The sequence below is a fragment of the Ochotona curzoniae genome, unplaced genomic scaffold, assembly GCF_017591425.1.
Source record: "Ochotona curzoniae isolate NIBS_2020 unplaced genomic scaffold, NIBS_Ocur_1.0 contig_4105, whole genome shotgun sequence".
Lineage (NCBI taxonomy): Eukaryota > Metazoa > Chordata > Mammalia > Lagomorpha > Ochotonidae > Ochotona > Ochotona curzoniae.
The window spans coordinates 4,144,287-4,165,579 of NW_024466129.1; the positions used below are offsets into that span (position 1 = coordinate 4,144,287).

General features: G+C 45.1%; 1 protein-coding gene across 3 annotated transcripts in view; it reads right to left on the minus strand.

Annotated features, from left to right (window-relative positions):
- The window catches only part of ASTN1 (astrotactin 1), a 295,645-nt gene that overhangs the window by 83,604 nt on the left and 190,748 nt on the right, over positions 1–21,293 (minus strand). For all 3 annotated transcript variants that reach the window (XM_040984224.1, XM_040984223.1, XM_040984222.1), the window contains exons 9-12: positions 18,060–18,134; positions 11,478–11,615; positions 10,840–10,990; positions 2,312–2,478 (exon numbers count right to left, since the gene is read on the minus strand). In XM_040984224.1, the coding sequence (XP_040840158.1) occupies positions 2,312–2,478; positions 10,840–10,990; positions 11,478–11,615; positions 18,060–18,134 (531 nt within the window). The remainder of the gene's footprint in view (positions 1–2,311; positions 2,479–10,839; positions 10,991–11,477; positions 11,616–18,059; positions 18,135–21,293) is intronic.

Here is a 21,293-nt window from a genome sequence, read left to right on the forward strand (position 1 = left end):
GAATAAACGAAGACCTCTATGCCATATAGAGAACAAAGAATCACTGAAAAGAGAAGCAATGTGAGTCAATGAGAAGTACCGACAATGACCCGGCCTTCTGTGGATGGTCTCGGGCCAGTTGACAGTCCTCCGTAAATGGCAAAAGAGTGGGGTGTGGGAGGGGGAGAAAGTTGCTATGGAGAAGATTGAGATACTGAATACAATGACTTTAAGCAGTACCTAATATAGAGCCAGCAGTCATCACACATTGCTGCTATCATTATTAGCAGAGGTGAGACCCGTGCCAACGCCCCTTTAATGCATGATTTCCCCGTTGATTCATCTGTGTGAAAAAGCATGAGCAGAGCCCTTCAACTAAAAGTGCATGTGATTTGGTCTTTACTGGAGGACCTCAAATCAAAGATCTATACAGTGTTAGGGATTTGAATTGAAAGGGAAAAACAAGTCCTTGTTGGCCCAGAGAACATGTGACTCAGGGGCTACTGAGGATTCCGGAGCACCAGCCCAAGTCTGGGAATGCAGTGGCTTACTCCCTCCTGGAGCCCCATCACATCATCTCTAGGAAGAACGCTAGTGTTAGCTGGTTCCCTCCTCATCCACCTCAAACATCAGGCCAGCTTCTCCCCTCACAGCCCCATCTCTTCTAGCCATCTCCTAGCCATCTCCTAGCCATGTCCCACTGGAAACTCCTGCCAGGGAAGATATTGGCTGTGGTATCTTTTAATTTTTCCTTTACAAGGCACCTAACTAGTTCTCTGCACAAATTAGGTGCCCAAAAATACATTTATTAAATAAATCATCCTATGTGTCTTTGACAGAATTCATCATTCACCAAAGTGGGTCAGCCCTAATGATAATATTATAGACAACATTAAGATTTAGAGCAAGCTTCCATTAATGGAATGGGATTTTACAAGAATCCAAATATGAAAATTGCTCCATTGCAAATAAATCCAATCCAACAAGATGCAATAAAACAGCATTACAACTTCACCAAATAATCTTTTCATGCTGATTTAGCAGGCACCGGCTTTTAGCAACAATCCTCCACATGGTTTTACTCTTAGAATCACTGATTTTCATTGCAAGCCTATTAGAGAATGAGATCCTTGAGGGCAAGAACTCAGGTTCCTGCTCTTTGCAGTCCAGTGGCCGGCGTGGCACGGCATGTAGACACATGAAGTCCACCCTTCCTGCTTCTCAGCAAGAAGAGGAGAAGGAAGGAGAGAGAGGAAAGCGGAGAAGGAGACCCACAAGCAAAATGTGGTGTAGGAGAAGGCACTCAAGCTTCAGTCACTTCAGAAATAGAGCATGAACATGTGTTGAAATATAATTCCAGTCAGCGGTGTAAATTTAAAATGTGAGAGAACAGTACAATATTTTAAAAATCGGCAAGGGCCTGAATTCTAGTCCTAATCGTTGCGCTGACCAATGCTCTGGCCTTGAGGGAGCCCCTGAGTGTCCTGGGCATTTGTTTTCTTTATTGATAACAGGGGGTGGCAGAGCCTGCCCTGCTCCTTTCAGAGTTATCCTGGGAACTAATGGAACAAAGTAGCTGCCCAGGTGCTCCACCACAAGGACCCCAGACACGGAGGGGTCTCTGTGCCATGCACACTCAAGAGTGGGCTGGCTTGGTGGGAGCTCCCAAATACTAGAAGGATGGCAGCAGAAACCAGAGATCTTCCCACTTTCCCAAAAACTTCTCCTCCTTTCAGATGGATTAGTTCCACAGAATCTCCCCCAAGCTTTTGACCAGGGAACAAGACTCTCCTCACAAAACACCTACTTAACATATTAGCATAGCTTCACAACGCACACCTTGGATTGTTCTGGTGTAAGCAATCATTTCAGCAAAACATGTGGTTAATTTCTCCTGGCAAGAATGAGCAAACTTCAAAAAATTCATGGAAAGCAGAATTGAAAAGGTAAGTTTGTTTTAGGACAAAAGATTTTGGAAATCCGTGCACAAGTGTTTTTCCTAATATGCATTTTCTGTGAGATCTTTGCAAATACGGTCCGACCTAAAACACTTGAGTCATCATCTTTCCAGGCTTCCCAGCTTCCTACAGCATAGTAGGCAGTAACTTAACTGTCAGTGCCAGAGCGGCCCCTCTGTGAACTTCTGGAAAATTTCCTCTTTGATTTCCCAGGCTCAAATTCCCATCCACGTTGTTGGACTGGACATACCAGAAGCGTCCTCCAAGACTGGACTTTAAAAGCACCCCTTGGCCGCTGCTACCGGCCTGATGTGCATCACCCACTCCCAGACTCCCTGGTGCAGCTTCCTGACAAGCCTCCCCATCACACTCACCCGCAGAACATGAGAATGTTGTACAAGGTGGGGTCGTCCGGGAAGGGAGCCATCTGCTGGAGACACAGCTGCTCGCAGCCGCCGTTGAAGCCATCTGAGCAGTCCACCCCGATGTGGCGGTCGTAGCACCCGGAGTTGTCCTTCATGGGGCTAAGTCCGGCCGGACACTGGCACAATCAGAAAGCACCCGAACAGGCGCGGGGATCAGGCCCTGGGTTCTCTGGGAGCCACAGTGAAACCACTGACATCTATTTTAAGCACTCAGCTTTGAAAAAATTCAACATTGGCAATTTCCCACTCATTTTCCCCTGTACCGAACTTTCTTTGAAAGCGAGTGACTTTTTTTGACATCTCGCTTCTTTTCTCTGGGCTCAGCTCACACACATTTGCATTAAAGTGATTTCCTGGGAACGGTCTGGAAGCGATTGCAGAGTTGATCTGTAAGGGGGTCTCCCAACTGGTTCTGGGGCTGGCCAAAGCAAGACGTAAAAGGTCCTAAGTGAAAACATGGGCCTATATGCCTGCAAGCTGTGGGAAGGGAGTGCTGCTGGTGGGACCTGGAGTTAGGAGGTCTCTTCTGAGCATCCACAGCAGTTTTTCAGTGTTGGTGCCAGTCGGTGGTGTGGGAGAGCACAGACTATGCCAGGCTTCTGCCCCAAAGAGCAAGTGTCTGGGGCTGTGGAGAGAGTACCATTGCTCCTGGTGCGGGTGCCCACACTCACTGATTTCCTGTACTAAGGGCACCCTTGGGAAGCCTCAGGAACAAAGCACCTGCCACCTGAGCACCCGCAGGTACTGCATGAGGGTTTGAGGTAGACGTCCTTAATGTCAAGTGTTTCTCTGCATGACCTTGTCCTCCATCACCTCCTGAGATGGACAGGGAAGGGGAGAATCTGGGGGATGTCAGGGGCTTAGCTGAACTGGTGGAGTACCCATTCTGTGCCAGGCTGTGAACCTGACTGCAGCACCCCCATGCAGCTCCCACATTCCCTGCAATGTGTACACTGATCAGCCCATTGGACACACGAGCAAGCATGGCAGAGTGCATCTTTCCTGCCATCACACAGCTGCTCTAGGCAGGACCCCTGGGAGCTCTGCAGGCTGGCCACGGGGTGAGGCCTTACTGGCCAGTCAGCTCATCTCTTACACAGTCTCCTGAAAATGCACAGGCAGTCAGCACGATGTCCTGCACTACAGGTATGTTATCTCACTGCCCCTATATCAGCTCATTTTGAAGATAAGAAAACCATTACTATTGCCAAACAATTCATGAACTGTAGCTCACTGCTCTGTACTCTGGTGAAAAGACGATGATTTTTTTTTTCATCCTGCTTCTTTTCCCTGTGCAATGTGCTGTGCACGTTGGCAGGAGAGCCCATCTTTGCAGTCAGGCTAGCAGGGGGCAAGAGCATTGCTTGCCCAGATACAGGCCACTAGAAGAGGAATGAGCTCAGAGGTCTATCTGCCTGCAAAACTTGGGGTTTTAATATCTGTGTCAGATGCCTTCTGCCAGCTAGCTAATATGCCCATCTAAAACCAAATCCAAACCAAGCCAAGCTTTCAAATCTTGGTGGCACACACTGTTAAACATCTCCTGGCTTGCTCTTTCTTTTGTTGCCAAGCACCCTGGCCACAAAGTAGCCCATGCTCTTTCTTTTTGTTGCCAAGCACCCTGGCAACAAAGTAGTGCAGAGCTACTGCCGCTGTTTGAAAACTCACTTTACCTGCCTCTTCTATCCTCAAAGATGGCAGTGAGACCAGCTCTGCTATGACACTGATTGTACCATTTCTCAAACAAATGTCCCCCTGTTGGCCTGCCAGGCTCCCAGTCTGCCCTGCCCTCCCCTTGCCTAGGTAGGCAGCTGGGGAGCTGGAATGTGGCAACATTTAAAAAAGTTTCCAGGACTGCTCTGTGCTGGGCAAACCCAGATGTTTCAGACAATGGTAAAATAGCAAATGAGGCAGCTGAGGATTGCACCCCTCATCTTGTGAGCCACTCCACCTATCACAGGCCCTGGCCAGCCAGCTGTCAGGCCAGATGTGCCACCAGAAGGAAGCTGGCTTCAGCTCTGAGCAGCTGTGTAGGTATGGATGTGGGCATGGAAACATGGGTTTTTGGATTGGAATTACAGGGTTTTTGGATGGGCTGTTCAGGTTGCCTTGAGTTCTTTTTTTTTTTTTTTCCATTTTTCCCTTGTATGAGGCATGCTAGAGTCCACCAGGGGGGAGGTAAAGCCAGGTCCTGGGCCTCCCACCTCACACACTGACCATCTCCATCAGCAGCTGGGACTCCCCCTCTTCCCTCCAGCTACCTGTTCACCTCTTGCTCCTTGAAGCATGGTTTTTGACAAAGCCTTCACCAAATGAAACAGGAGCAAGTGGTTTTGTTTTTGTTCTTTTTCCCAGAATATCAAACTCTGGTCTAGAAGGTCATTGTGGACCCACATGGAACCACATACTTATGCACCCCCTTACAAGATTTAGAAAATAGAGTTTGCTTCTTTGTCCAAACTAAATTTTCCTTTCTCTTAAGAGCAGCTTAAAACAAAACAAACCAAACAAAACAACAAACACAAACAGTAAGAGCTTTCAAGAATTAAGCAATTCTTTAGGCAGGATAGTCCACATGGATTATCTTCAACCCCATCACATGTGCACTGTCCTACAGATGAGCAAAAAAAGGTTACAACAGTGACAAATGAAAGAAACAGACTCTGGGGTTGTTAGCACAACTTTGCCTTAGCAACCCCAAAGCTGATGTGTGTCGCACCCAGTCCACCAAGGTGGTGACGTCTGGATTCACAGGAATGTCCAGGGCAACTGAGCCCACGAGTCGACAAGGCACAGAGTGCCATAGTGTCACTGCTTAGCTGGCTGGTTTAAGCCATTTCTGGACTATGTTTGGAGGTCAACTCTAAACTATGAGTTTGTAGATCCAGTCCAACAGTCTCTGTCTCGTCTCTCCCTCCAACTCTGCTTTCACACACACACACACACACACACACACACACACACACACACACACACACAATGACTACAAATGTTTTGGAACAGAACATCGCAAACTTCTGAGTGATGACCTCGGAGGCAAGACAAGATCCTCAACCACCCAAAAAAGACGCAAGTATCTTTGTTGCACCGTAACTTACTTGGGCTGTGCTTCTGACTAAAATGTTTTAGAAAGATTTCCAGAAAAAAAAAAAAAGAAAAACTCAAAGCGGTTTTCTTCTTCATCCTTGTGAATCATATGATTTACTCGAGGAGGTGACCAAGTGTGCTGTGCTAGGGATTTGTTGATTGCCTGCATCTCTCTCTGCTGCTTGTATGTTCGGTTTAGAGCAAGTCCAGTCATGACCCCAAAGCCTGTTATGTGGATTTCACCAGACCCCAGCGCCTCTCTTTCAACTCCCTGTTCTTCAATGAAGAGTAACTCAGAGATTAAGGAAGTGACACAGGGGTAAAGACAGAACCAGGACTCTGACTCACCAAGACTTAAGTTTCCCTAGAGCTCACATTTCAATGCCAGCCTCTATTCTAGTTGAGCAGGAGTTCAAGATGCTGATCAATAAAGCAATGCCCAAACTACCCTTAGACTCAGACACAGGGGAGCACAACTTTGCCCTTTCAAAAGAAACACGTTGGTCCCCTCAATGACCAATCAAAGGAAGGCCACACCCACAGTGAGCCAATGAGAAGGCCTGCACTTCATAGCGGTCACTGCTTTTAATCCCTCAGAGAACCAAGTACTTGGCCACAGCTGTCTGAGCTGCCTGCTCTGCTACTGCAAATGAGCTCATGTCAGTAATGGCTTATTGGGCTTTGGACAAGTGGGCACAGTTTGGGGAGTTCTGTCTACAGTTAATTCCTCCAACCAGTTCTGGGGTGTTCTATAATACAGGTTCCCTCAAATTTTACATTTAGATTACAAAGACGCTGTGGTTTTTAAAGTGATTCTCTTCCTGCTGTGTCCATGGTCAAAAGAAAAGCCCGCTTCCAGGAGGAGCTGCATGGTCTCTTTGCAAGGTTCTCTCGGACTAACTGTGGACAACGCCTCCAGTCACTCATTGGAAGGGAGCTGTTTGCTCAAAAGACTGGCCCAAGGTCATATGTCAACCTCTGTTTGCACAGGTTAGCAGTCTGGGGGACTTTCTGAACTATAGGTTGAAGAAAACTTCATTTGTAACATGACAGCAGCTCTCCTCCTCTCAACGAAGTTTTAACAAATGAGTTCATATTTCAGTGACCCCTAAAACACACAAGGTTAATCATTTTTCACGAAATGCTCTTGGCTTCTTGACTTATTACTGGACTAAGGCATAATTTGCTAATGAGATTAGAATGATTTTTCCCATTCAGCTCCTTTTCTTTGCCATCCTGTCTCACGTTTTCCACCAATGTTTGTTGGTGGATTCATGACTTAGGAGGCTTCTGAAATCTCACTAAGCCTGACACGCGCATAGCACTGTTCTCCACTGCCAAGTGGATGCTCTGTTGGGAGTTGACACTGACTGATGGGTGTCTGAACATCTTCAGGGCCGCAGGGAGAAGAGGGATGTGCACCTGCAGCTGTATTGCGTCACCTTACGTGGCTGATGCACAGGTGTGCAGCCTCATTTCCACCCCAGCAGTTTTGTCTTTACCGGATAGCAATCTTACTGCTTTCACAAATTATGATTTCTACAACTTTCTGATGGACTCCTACAGCAAGGCTCGACCCACGCAGCCCTTCTCCAAGAGGAAAAGTTGGCCAACATTAAATCAGAACTTCAGGCTCTGATAGATTCCTGCCCCGCTTTCTCTAGAAGCCCCCGAGGCACTCTCTTCTCACTGTCCTACAGAGAGCACAGGCGATGGTCATCCATAATGGGCTCCACACATCTGTGTGCTCTGCCAGAGGTGCAATGACCCATGGCATAGGAAAGCATCGTGGGAAGCATGTGGAGGGAAGGGTGCAGTGTCAGAGGGTAATTCAGAGCTCATTAAAGCAGAATGCTCTGGCCTGGGAGGCTGTGTGCTCACCCAGGGAAGCGCGCTGCTAGCTGCCAGCCCCCACTGCTGTGAGGCCAACCTGTTCTAGGTACACTCAGCTCCTGAAAGGCAAGAGGATGAACAAAGGAGCATTAAATGCGGGCCTTGCTTTTTTTCTTTTAAAAAAAAATACAGTACTGAATATCATTTTTACAAATTCGAACAGAACTGATATCAAACTTTAGTAAGTAGCCCCAAAAGGAATGGAAATGCATGGGTCTGAGTGAAGTGAAGGGCTGAAGCCCTGTGGCTCCTGCTTCTACTCCAGCCTCTGCTCACATCCTCAGGAATGGTAACCCCGGAGATGCCTGTGACTGGTCCCATGGTCCCGTGAACACATTCCCTTACCTTGCAAAAGAGACTCTGAAGGTGTGATTGAATCCGGGGGATTATCCTGGATTATCCAGGCAGGCCCCAGTGTAATCTTAGGAACCCTTTAAAGCAGAAGAAGGAAGCAGAGCTGGTGAGAGGGGTTAGGGGCTACAGAGGAATAATCAAAGACAAGGAGAAGTGAGATCTTGAGCCGTGAAAGAGGAATGGGCTCTAGAAGTCTGCAAAGACAAGGGAAGGAACTCCCAGAGAGTCTCTGGTAAAGAACACAGCCATTCATTCACCTTGCTTTCAGCCCAGGGAGACTTAGGCTGCACCCTCATCCACAAGTTTGTAAAATATCAGGTCACTGCAAAAAGTTCTCGGGGAAACAGAATAAAAAATAAGTTCATAGTTGCAAAAGCTTGTAAAAACATACATACGCTCTGATGATCTGCATCATCCGTGAACTTTCAGATCACCTGTAACACATTGCGGAGGGCGAGGCTGCTGACTCTCTGCTAATTTATCACAGTAGCAATAGTATGCTACAGTAGAGGAAGCCTGTGGGCCCTATATAGAACAGAGAACTGTTACTGCCCCGAACTCCCACAATAAGGATGATGAGTGGGGTTGGGTCATTGCTGCCAAGCGGCTGGCCTCTCCTGCTCTGGGGACTTTGCTGGTCCCCTGCTGCAGGGTGTTCTGGCTGGGAACAGCATGGTTGTGTTTGGTATAGATCTGTGCCTTTCACGGATGTTTGTTTCCTGTCCTCAGAGACTGTATAAACAACAAGGCAATTAACTGGATAGCAATTAACCCTGAGGGGGTCCATGCATAACTGAGAAACGTGCCCTGACTTGCTAGAAAGAAGAGAGGTGGAGGAGCCAGTGTGGACAGAACATGAATCTAACAGCAGGTCAGGAAAACGCGTGGGTGCACATACTGTTTGTCTCGCACTGTGTCCCTTCCCGAGGTCCCCATTACCCCAAGTGTTCTAAATTCTTCACTTCCATCTCTTTCATGACAGTATGGGAAGCCTTTCGGTTCATCATCCAGAATATGGAACGTAAGGGTTTATGCGCAGAGGAGAGAAACGGACTACTTCTCACACCGATGCCTCTATGCATCTCCAAATGACAAGGGAAAGCTCTAACTTCCCAGTTATTTGCAGTGGCACTAGTGCCCAGGTCAGGCTGCCAGTTAAGTCTCTGATCTTTTCAGCAGAGTCATGAATCTTATGATATGAGGCACCAACTTCCAACCCATCAGGCCTCCTGACCCCAGGACTGGCACCAGATGCCTCATTGTGAAGAGAAATAGCAAACTGAACACGCCTGTCCATCAGCCTGCTCTCTTCTTCCTCCAGAAGCCACGTGGGCCAGTGACTTCAAAGCTTTATGCTAATACCAAAATACTGTTATAATTGGGTGACTTTTTGCGGTAGCTTCAATTCTAAAATGCAGCAGCCTTATTGCAAATGCATATTCATTGGAACTATTCCTGCTAGCTCTGTCTCACAGATCACAGTGTTTAAAACACCAAAATCCATCAGCACAGCTAGATGCCAAGCTAAAGGGGCTAGGATCACCGAACGGCAGTGTCTGACAGGCAGAATTGGAGGGGCTTGGGAAAGGGCAGAGAAGAGGGCAAGAGGCGGAATTTCTATCCTGTGCATCTATGATGCATAGTTAGACTGAGGAGGGAGTGGGTTACGGAGGGTAGTTCAGGAGGGAGACGTGTGCAAATGCACACAGTGAAGGCTTTAGTATTAGAAAGACCCTAGAGAGCAATGAAGAATGAAATGCTGAAATCTAGATGAAGGCATGCAGACTGAATAGTTTACAAGAAAAATAGCTTGGCGCTCCTGGGGGACCCATTCAAGGAGCTCATTGCTTAAGCCCAGTGTGACAGTGGATCCAGCAAAAGGAGGAGCAGTGTGGAACATCAGCTTACTCCTGGTGATCCTTGGAAGAAATTTCCTAAAGGGTGCTTTTCTGGCTATTGTCCTTGCAATCCCCTTGTTTCTCCTCTCCCCTTTTTATGATGCACCTGCCAGGTTCTCCTTCTATCTGCCCCCTCAGTTCCCTTTTTCTATTGTCATCTTCCTTTTCTCTCACTTCTAAGGTAAATCAGACTCCTGTCAATGACAGCCTAATCAATAAAAGTCTGCAAAGACCCTGGGGCTGAAAGAACTTCACACTGGGACCCAGGTGCAAGTCCATCTGATGGCAAACAGCTCCTCAGATTGAACAGGAGCTCAGACTGAGGTTCTCTAAGGGCAGGGAAAAGAGGGAGCACAAAGAGTGTAATCAGCTCAGTACGTGCACTGGGCTTGCACATGGCACAGACATTACAGGTGGAAGCAAGTCTGGCACCACGACGGCCCAGAGCTGAATGTCCATGGCCCATCCCCCTGTACTGCACCCCTGCATTCTCAGCGAATGACTTGCCCTTCCTCTGTGCTCCCTCTGTGCGGCTTTCCTGAGCTCCTGCTCCAGCCCCTTCCCTCTCCTCTCTGTGGAGATCTGGAATATTTCGTAATTTTGATGGGTATGGGAATGGCCGCCATAGAACATCCACAGCAGAGGGCTTCCTCAGCCCTGCCTCCATTTACCTTATGGTTCAAGGCAATCTTCTTCGTAATCATCTACTCTTCATGTCAGTCCACATGAACCCAGGTAGTCTTGTGAGTTACTAGCACCATGCATGTGCATCAAAATCCACACCATGAGTATTCAATAAGACCCACCCTTAAGGAAGCAAGAGCAACTGCTGTGGTCTCAAAGCAGACACATTTCTACTTACATCTTTCTCTGTCAATCTGCAAATACCTTGCTTCGTTTATCACTAGCTTTAAGTGAGCTTTCCCTAAAATTTCCTACTGCATTTAAAGTCTATGTCATACTAACTACTAAGCAATTTGTTTGTTCTTAGAGTCCTCCCTATCCTGCAAAATTTGAGATATATTTATGTTCTATAATTCATGAACTTCCCCTTGGTGAGTTGTAGTACACATGATAGGTGATTCATAGTACTTTGTGTTTACTTAGCTGGTGATGAACTTCTCAGTCCTATCAAGAGAAAATGGTGAGGATCCCAGCATCTTTTCATTTGCATTATGTTTCACATCAAATCTTCTTTCTCCACCATCGTCAATAAGAATTACTGGCCTGACATGGCTGACTTACCACGCAGCCAGTAGAGTCCAACTTCCGATCTGAAATGCAGCGGAAATTCTTACTGCAGCCCCCATTGTCTTTGCTGCAATCACGCACTGGCCCAAAGGAATCTAAAAGAACTTCCAGGCTGTCAAAGGAGGATGACGTCATCAGCTCTTCTCTGTGGAGAGAAACCAACGTGAGAGGTAGAAAGGAGCGGGGGCGTGGCCAGAGCAACACATGTCCCTTGCTCCCATTGGTCAGCTGCAGCGTGATTTGCTCTCACATCTAAAAGCTGAAGAACAACTACACTCCCCACTTTCAACTAGCAAGTTATGGGCAACCTCCACATCTGGGACGTGAGCCAAGGCTGTAACATCTGGTCAAAAAGGGAGGACTAAACTGGAACAAGGGAATTCATATTTTATTGTCTGTCAGTCCTTAGTGCATGTGGGAAGTGCTCACCAACTCTCATTTTATGTCTTATTCCAGAGAACAGGCCTTGGGGCATGCAATTCTGACCCAGATAAAGAGCAGATCCTGGCACCAGCTCTGAAGAGTTGGAAGGCAACCTGCCACTCCCTCGTCAGCTGGGTATGACCTCTGTCCCAGCATCTAGAGTTTCAATGCAAGTCTCCCCACCCCGACCTCCCAGAAGCCAGACTCACCTGACCTCCACGGCATCTTCCATCACGGTCATGTCCGTCTTACACTTAGCCGATGGGTTGATGGCCAGTTCAGCTGGAGGGATCACAAAGCTCTTGCTGAGGGGCAGCCACATACCCTCCCCGAGCGTGTAGGTGAATCTGCAACGTGAGCCAACAGCAGGTGGTCAGGGCTGGAGTCCCGGACTAGCGGATCTACCATTCCTTTGCTTCTCCCCATGGCTGGGGGTCTCCCATTGCTCACCGTTCTCCTACTGCTAATTGCCATTTTATGGATGAGACAAATGAGTCCGAGGGCGGCAACAGGCCCACTGCCGCTGACATGAGCAGACAGCTGCCGGGCTGATTGTGCACCCACACGCCAGGTATTAAAAGTGGTTTGATCAAGTCATAAAAAGCAAGTTTCAGCTTTCTTCAGACTGGAAGCTGGGTTTCCCCTGTCTTAAGTCAGATATAATTGGAATCATTTTAATTGAAGAGAAATGCCAGCCTCCCACTGTCCGTGTTCTGCAGGCTGCACACCCACAGTGGCAGCCATAGTCTCTCTGGTTGTCGGAAAGAGCCCTTACAAGGAAAGGAAAGCCAGAAAGCCTGACTCTTCTCAAAGAGCAATGACTGAAACCACGGCCTCCAGAGAGGAGAAAGGAAGGATTGAACAAATGAATACGTTCGTGTTTATTCTCTAACTGAGGGTGCTAACCTTTGCAGGGATGCAGGGAGGGTGGGGTGTGTGTGTGTGTGTGTGTGTGTGTGTGGAGTGTGGAGTGTGGAGTGTGTGCACCTATTGTTCTTACAGCAAGGGCTAAACAAAGAAACATAAATGAATCAATCAGCATTTCGAGAGAGAATTTAAGGAAACCAAGAGACATTACTTGTTTATTTATTCATTCATTTCATTTCAAAGGCATTTCAAATGCTCTGTGTTCATACTCAAAAAAACAGTCTAAGGATAAAAGCCAGTGTGGGTGAGATGTTGCAGCTTGAAGTCCTCTCCCAACTTAATATGGAGGGAGGAACAATGCAAGGATGCATACAATTAAGCAAATTTGGCAGTAGCTTCATCAGCATTCTGGTCACAAAGTGTCATTTCAGAACCCAGCTCCCTCCTCTCTCATAACCCACAAGTCCTCCTTGCTTGGGACACTAGGATACCCAAATGATGACCCCTCCAGAATGCTGGCAAGGAGACCCATAGAGTGTGGCATCTGAGTTACAGGGCAGCCCAGTCACAAGAGAAAGTGAAAGAGGAAAGGCAGGTGCTAGCTTTAAGTGCATGTATTCCCTAGGAAACATACACTCTGAGTTTGGTCAAGTGGGGGTGTGATCAGAATTTGCTGGCTTTCTTTCCCATTGGCAAGCTGACTCTTTATTTCCTTCTTTTTTGATTGATTGGACTGAACTTTGTATGAAGCACCTTAGAGATGCTTTTTGCTTAAGGGGAGACTCAAATCTTCAGGGGTGTGAGGCAATAAGTGGAGCCAGGTCTGCAGGGAGCAGCCTGCAGTGCGTGAAGTAAATCATTACTTGGGGACAAAAGAAATCCCTGCATTGAGCACAGCAGGTTAGAACTCTGCCTGTGATGCTGGCATGCCATATTACAGTTCCAGTTTGGGTTATGGTTACTCTGTCTTTGACACAGCCCCTGCTAATTTGCCTAGCAAAACAGCAGAAGATAGCCCAAGTGCGTAGGTCCTTGACACTCTTGTGGGAAAATTGCATGGAATTCCTGGTTTGGGGCCAGTCTTGACTGTTATAGCCTTTTGGAGAGTTCTAATAGGATTCTCATAATTCGTTTTTTTGGGGGGGGGAGGGGGAGACAACCGTGCTCATTTCCCTTTTTCCTTTGTACCACAGTTAATTCCTAGGAGAAAATCAAATCACACATCTTCCAAATTTAAACTTTTTAACAGAACCCCATGCTTCCAGAACGAAACTCAAACCTCAAAAGCATCACTTCCTCTATGTCTTCAACTTCTGATCCTCCATATCCAACTTCGTACATTCTCCTCATATGAGTAGAAATCTGAAATCATCTAAAAATTATCCTAAATTCATTTAATCATCTCACCTAATTGTCTTTTCTCTTACTATCCCATCTTTCTGAATTTTCTTTGTCCTTTTTTTTTTTTGGCCTTAATTTCACCCATTTTAATGTTCAGTTAAAGCCCCACCCGTTCCAAAGAGCCATCCTTCCAAGGATACTTTCAAGCCATGCTTGGACAAAACCCATAGGACGTTCACCATCAACGCTGAAGCTAAGCGGATGACTCTCCTTGGTGCACCTTACACACACTGTGTGGCTGTCCCTGAGTCATTGAACCGCACCTGTCTCCTCATGTGCACGTAACTACCAAGAACGCTCTCTCCGGGATGATAGCAAACAGCACTTTGTCATCTTAGTATCTCCTCAGCTCAACACAATTTCTGGCCCCGAGAGATTACTCAATAAATGTTTGTAGGCCGGCCATTGAGGAGACTTTGCTAGGTTCCTTAGCTTGTACAGCCTTCTGGGTCACAATGTCAATGTTCACACTGACAGACATAGCAGTGAAGATTCCCCCGCGTGGGAGGCAGGGTGTAGGTTTGAATGGATTTCATGATTCAGGTGGTCTGAGTCTGATACTGTGAGGTCGTTCTCCAGTGCAGAGCAGTTTCTGGCAGACCATGCAGCAAGTCACAAGAAAAGCTATGGAGTTCTCTCAATGTCTGGCAGCAAAGTCAAGAGTTGGGTGAGTCTGACCTTGACTGTAAACTCTCAAGGGTCAGATACTCAGCGGGATTGCCCTCTCAGGTGGGTAATTTGGCTTCATTTTGCCAAATCATGAGTTCATATTTTTGAAAGGATGGTAACTTCTCCAAGGTCACCCCTGATACATGAGAAAGAGGAGGTGGTCTGATTCTCTGTGGAGCACAGCAGCTTCCCGGCCATGCTGGCTCATGCCTATGAAATTCTAAAATTTTCTTTCATCTGCAAAATCTACTGAGTAACTCCAAAAACCAAATATAGAACAAACTGTCAGAGAAAAGCTGTGTCCTGAAATCTCATCTGTCCCTCACTCCTGCGGATTTGGCAGCAGAGACTTGGAAAACCACCCAGGAGAAGTTGGGAGAGCATTTGGATTGTTTTCCAAAGCTGGGCCTTGTGTCACACCAGCTGGTGATGACCAGTGCCATTGATGGCCCTGCTGGACACTGCCTGTTGCTGCTGAACTGGAGCTTGGAATTTCTTTTCTGAAGCAAATGCTCACCATTGAGTGCTGGGCAGAGGAAACCTGGGCTCTCACCCCAGCTTGGTGTAGACTAGACTGGGAAACTGACAAATGGCTGTTGACATGGCATCTTCACCCTTTCCCAGAGTACACCGTTTCAAGAGGAATTCTTGTTCCCAGGGATGCAGGTGCACACTCGGGAGGAATTTCTCTGAGAAAGAAAACCAGTCATCACCAATTCCTGTCATCATGGGGTTTAGCAGAATTAAGGGATCCTCTTCCGAGCCACTATGGGAAGTAACAAACTGGAAACAACGGCTGGCCTGTGCTTGACAAGCAGACTCTTGGTAAGCAGGTCAGCATCCTCACAGAGCCTGTGAGTACAGCATGAACCCTGTCCAAGCTTCCTGGGACTGCAGATTAAGGTTGGGGGAGCACTCGGTTCTCTTCCTTGTCTGACTTCAAATCTGAAATGCTTTTCTGTAGATGTCTACTAAAGGTGTACTCTGTTTAATGCTGGACATTAAATACGCAATGCTCTCTAGGCTGATGCCCCTACGCCAAAGAAAACCATTAGGAAAGCAAGTGGGCAAATTAAAACTAAGAATGAAAGAAATAATGGGCAACTAAATATTACTGGTGCCATATCATAGACATCTGGAGGGAGGAAGTCTTCATAAACTGATGTACTGGATTGTTCAAGTGCCAACCAAGCTACAGGCTAGATGTACTATTGCGCTTTCATGCCTGACTAACCCCCTTCTAGGAGGTCTCAGTTAGATGGGGTCTGCTGACAGAAAAGTGCATCGAGCATTCCCGGGAAGGCTGGGGATGCTGACCACCTTCTGGATGAGACAATCAATTCTTGAAGCCTGGGACTATCTTGGTCATATTTGTTTGACTCACAGCATTTAAAACAGTCCCTCGACAGCTAGTATTAAGCAGATTCTGCGTTAAGATGAGACTTGGTCTTTATCATGAAAATGGTGTCATTTATATTAGAAGAATAGGAAAGGGTCTAAACAAATGTTGTTTGCACTCAAGTCGCTGAAGCCAATTGATCAGTCAGTTAAAAGATTGGATTAATGACGGAAAGTTCACAGAACAAGAGCTAATTACTTAAAGAGTTACACGATGATATTCACTGACAGAAAGATTAGAATCCCAAAGTTTAGATTTTATTCCTAGTTCAGGGAAAAGTGAAGTGGGCTGCAACACTTGAATAAACTGAGTAGCAAGTAAATAGACAATATTACCACTGCCTAGATCATAGAACTTTCCAGAGCGGCTAGTAGTATGTGGTTTAGTCAATTTCAGACTGATTTCTATGAAAGTCCTTTGTACCTAAATTATGCAGATTGTGACCTATTTCTTTAATTTGAAAGACTATTCATTGTCATCTAAGAACCAAAATAATTAAATATTTACTGATTAATCCATTTTCCTCCATGAGATTCTATCTCAAAAAGCAAAATACATAATGGATCTCCATGTAGGCATGGGAAGTCATATCCTGTTGGTAATTTGAGCAAAAAAGTAATATTTGTGGGGATGGAAACTCAGTTTGGAGGGAGGTCCAGTCCTCAAAGTCCTTGTCTTTGAAAATACTCATTTGTGACTTTCAGGTAGTAGGTAACTTATCCATGCTAACTAAACTTTATCAAGTTCCCCAAATCACTGTTTTCAACAATCCTGAGAAGACTAGCAGTAGGAAAAAAGGGAGAAAACGTTAGCCAAATAACATATTATTGTTGGGAAATATCAATGTCAAAGTTACAATCCCAGGGATATAGCTGATATATCTACTAGCAGCATTTCTCAAAAACAGCCTGCAGTCACTGCCACTAAGATGGCCCAGCCTTCTGAGGAGCCGCTGAAGAGAGAAAAGGGCCAGTGAGGACCTTCTGAGCAATGGCTCTAGAAACCTTCACTACGGATAGAAGCATGCCTTAGGAGAACTCTGCCGTGGTCCAGCTTTGCAGAAGGGTGAGTTCCAATGGGCAAAGGGCAGAAGCAACAATTAACACCTAGGCCAGGAATGAATGGCACTGGCAAGTCTGAGCAAGAGGTGTGAAAGCTGGTAGTGTGTAAGTCTCAGTGAACTGTGGGAAGCCAACAAAAGGAAGCCAGCATTCGCTTCTCTCCTGCTGCTCTCTTCTCCAGCCAGGACTTGGGACAGCAGAATCCACTCGCTGGCATCAGCCACTTGTGCAGGACTCTCTAAGTCTTCACAGCCATCTTTCCAGGCCAAGCACACTCTCTGGCACTTAGTAAGTACTGAGCAAGTGTATGTTAAGTGACAAGCACACTGACAAAATCAATGGATGATAAGATCTTAGTTTGGATATAAATGGATGTTCCAACTAGAATGAATTAAACTTTATGTACGAAAATCCACTAGGTCATGAGTGGCACCCAAATTCTTTCTTTCTTTGAAGGATTTTTATTTAATTGATTTATACATTTGGAAGTCAGAGTCAAAGAGGGGGGTGGGGAGAAAAGAGACAAAGATCTTTCACTCTCCAACTTGCTATAATAGTCAGAGCTGGGCCAATTTGTACTCATGGAGCCAGGAGATCCTTCTGAGTCTCTCATATGGGTGCAGGGGACCAAGCACTTGGGTCATTCTCTGCTGCTTTCCTAGGCACATAGGCAGGGAACTTAATTGGAAGTGGAGCAGCTGGAACTTGAACCAACTTGAACCAGCCTACACATGATGTTGGCAACATGAGTGGCAGCTTTACCCACTATGTCATGGTGCATGCCCCCAGGAACTTTCTAACACATGCTGTCCACAGGTATGTATGTGTAAGTTTCACAGGAACTGGAAGCATCACATATGATCAGGAGGTTTGCATATGTATCATAAGCCATATATAAACAAAAACGCAATGTCAATTTTAGAAAAATGGGAAGACAGGGATGAGAGATATTTGTTTTGCAAAACTCAAGACTCTTTGAGGCAGTAAATTAGATACAAAATAGTGAAACACAAATTGGCATTGCCTGCTCTGGGCCAGTTTTCTTGCCAGGAATTTTGCCTGTGTTACAATATACGACCCTCACAACAAACCATCCAGGTATATAATGCAATTTTGATTAACAAAGAAACTAGATGCTCCACAGCTTGGTATACCAGTGATGTTCACAGAGCTGACAAAGAGGGAACCAAGACCCGAACAAAATCTGTCTAACTTCCAAGCCCTCCACGCTGTCACTGGACAGGATTCAGGAGCTAGTACTTCTGCTACCAGGTGACTGGAACTACTAAAAATGCTCTCCATTTCACATTTGACCACTAAGAGAAGGAGGTTCATGGGAAGTGGGATGCTGGCCTCACACACATTCAGAAGTGAGTCCCTAGTCAACCACTTACCTGAATATTTTATCAGAGGGCTGCTCTCCCAAAACCAGGTCAAAGCCTCGCTGAAATATTGTGTAAGGCCAAGGCCTAAAAGGAGAAACATCATTCGTTAAAGTCCACTCAACAAACACTGGCTAAATACCTAATTTGTGTCTGACACGATGGCTAGGCTGTAGAGACCTGCAGCGGAAGAGGACAGTGCCCTGTTCTTAAGAAGCTCACTAAGTGTCAGCTCGGACTTGACATTGAATCCTGGAACCTGACCAAGAACTGTATCAAAGTGAAAATCACTGAACCGCTAGAAAAGTGGGCTTTAATAGACACAATTATTAGAATTACAGGTAAGGGTCACATAAGGTAAAATTATATTAAGTTGGACCTCACAGATTCCTAATTTACAGTCCTTTGGACATAGATTTACAGTAAGCTGACTTTGTCCCATTTAAGAAAGAAGAGTAGTGTGATTTCTTGGAAAAGAGAAAGCTTTTTGCAACCAGAAACTTTGCTGTTCAAACGTTGCTCTGCTGTTGAGCCCATGATCTCACCTTCAGTGGATTATTGTTCGTTGAGCTTTATTTTCTTATTTGTAATAAAAGAATCAACAATGGACTGTTGTAAAGATTAAGTAAACTTGTGGACCAAGGGCCACGGCTCAAAGATGATCTCCAATGTATTCCTTTTCCTGCGTCTTTGATGGGTCATGGGTATTGTCTAACATTTTAGTGGCACCACTCAAACAGAAATCATTGAAACTGCTTTCACGTGATTCCCAATTTCATGTCTTCTTACTGAACACCTATGTTTTGTCATATATGTAAAAATGAACAAAGCTCTTGCTTCATTAGTCTAGATAGAGGGCATGGCCAAAGTTGTTTCGTCACTCAAGTGTGATATGGTGAAGTCCAGGTCTTGCATTGGTCCTAAACTATTGTGAACACTGGATATACTTAGTCCTTTTTCTGATGGCAGTTTCATAACAAACTTAATTATTGAGGATTTTGTTATAGTTATCCCTTTGTTTTATACATACTATAAAATGTCAGAAGAATAGATCACGTGACTACTTGGGGTTAACTCTAATAGTAAAAGTTAACTGAATGGGTCTCAATGCAAGGGCAATGCCCAATGTGAGCATTTGGGAAAATATATAAGGTTTCTCTTAAACAACACAGAGATTGGTGGGCATTATTGGTGTTGAGAAGACAGAGCTAAGATGGCTAGCCTAGCACAGAACTCAGAAAAATTCTGCACAACAAAAATTTTCCTACATGTACAAGCTTTATATGTCATGGTGGTCTTCACATGAGCAGAGAACACCTGATAATGGATTGAGTCTCGATGCTAACTTCATTTACCTTTAAGCACAAATGGCTTGTACCGTTTAAATGCAGGATTGATTTTCTATGCATACAATTGCTATGTAAGTTGAGAAGAGTATATATATATTAGATTAACAGTACAGTACAGCAGAACTGTATCAGTCTGCCTTGCTCTTGCAAACATAATACATTTATATTACCTGTTGCTATATACTACATTAGCATACCTAGGTTGGATGCAAGCGCCTGCCAACCTTACCATTCATTTTATTGTCACAGAACGTTTGTATGTTAAAATTGCTATTTTATCATTATAAATTAATTTTATTCATTAATTGCTATTAAGGTATTATATTTTGTGTTGAATGTGCACATAAATGTTATTATTTACGGATTTCATCTAATCATAATGAAAAAGTTAATCAACATTTGTTATAAAATATCATGTAAGAACTTATAGAACCACTGGTTTAATTCATCCGCTAATCAGTTAACTGCTCGGCAAAGCTAACAGTTTTGAGGGCAGCTATTAAATAACAGAGGAAAGAAGCTGAGATGGATATGTTCATTTTTTATGCTTGCTATTTATAAACACTTTATTCATGGGATTCAAATTAGATCCACTCTTAGGAAATAAGAATTGGCTCTAAAAACTACCCCAACACTGTACTATGAATAATCCTTGCATCAAACGAACAACTCCCTCCTAGATGTTTTTCTACATTTGTTCTGCTCATGGTAGATAATCCTACAGAGAGTAGCATTTGGATCTGATTCTTTCCTGCTGAATAGTAAGTGATGGTTTATGGAGAGCTAAAAAATATATATTAATTCAAGAAAAGACAAGATTCCTATGATTCTACACACAGAGAAAGAGCAATTAACCAAGAAGGAGATACAATTGTGCCTCTTTTTGTGGGGGCAGAATAACATTTATTTACAAGCAAGTTTAATAATTTTAAGTAACACACATTTGCCTTTCAGTCATCCCTAGTACTGAAAACTAGTACAATATGTAATTAGAGTTAATTCTTGGCATGTTTCCTAGGCTGTGTGAAAATATATTTGACAAGCCAAGTCTTGGAACTGCATGGATTGCAATGTGGACAATTAACTGCACAGAATGACACAAATAAACCTGTATTCAGGCCATGGCTAATGAATCGATGAGTTTGGAAACATTTGTTAAGCACATACCCTCACGTTCTGGGTAAGATAGGTCTGAACTATGATCTCCTCTTGAGAGACATGGAAATTATGAAATTCATTACAGATTTGAAGGGCACAGATGTGGCACATAGACCCTGTCCTGGTCACAGCCAAGGCCTCAGGACGTGGGGGAGAGGTGGGCATTGTGATGCAGCCTGTTAAGTCTTCACCTCTCACATTTAGCATCCCTTGGTCACTGATTTGATGATTGGCTGCTCCATTTCTGATAATCCAAATCCTGAATACTGTGTCTGGGAATGAAAAGAAAGAAGGCCCAAGTGAGCTCTAACACCCATGTGGGAGACCCAGTGAAGTTCCAGGCTCCTGGCTACAGCTTGGCCCAGCCCCAGCTGCTGCAGCTGTTTGAGGAGTCCATCAGGATGAAGATCTCTCTCTCCTCTCTTCTGCCGGTCTCTCTCTCTGTGTCTTGAAAGTAAATAAATCTTTTTTTTCCCCCTAAAGTTGGCATGGACGCTGCAGTAAAGCTCCCTATTTCAGACTGCATCTTAGCCACCTCTGCGAAGCACACAAGCAGGTATGTTTCTTCACCTTGGAAATGTGCCACAGTCATCCTGTGTCCAATGTCCTTATCTATAGCATGAAGCTGATGTTAATAATGCCATTCCACTTGTTAATGTAATTAAAGGGCTCAGAACAATGCCTGGCGCTTAGTGAGTGCACAGAAGCATCTACTCAATCAGTTAGATTTTCTAATTGC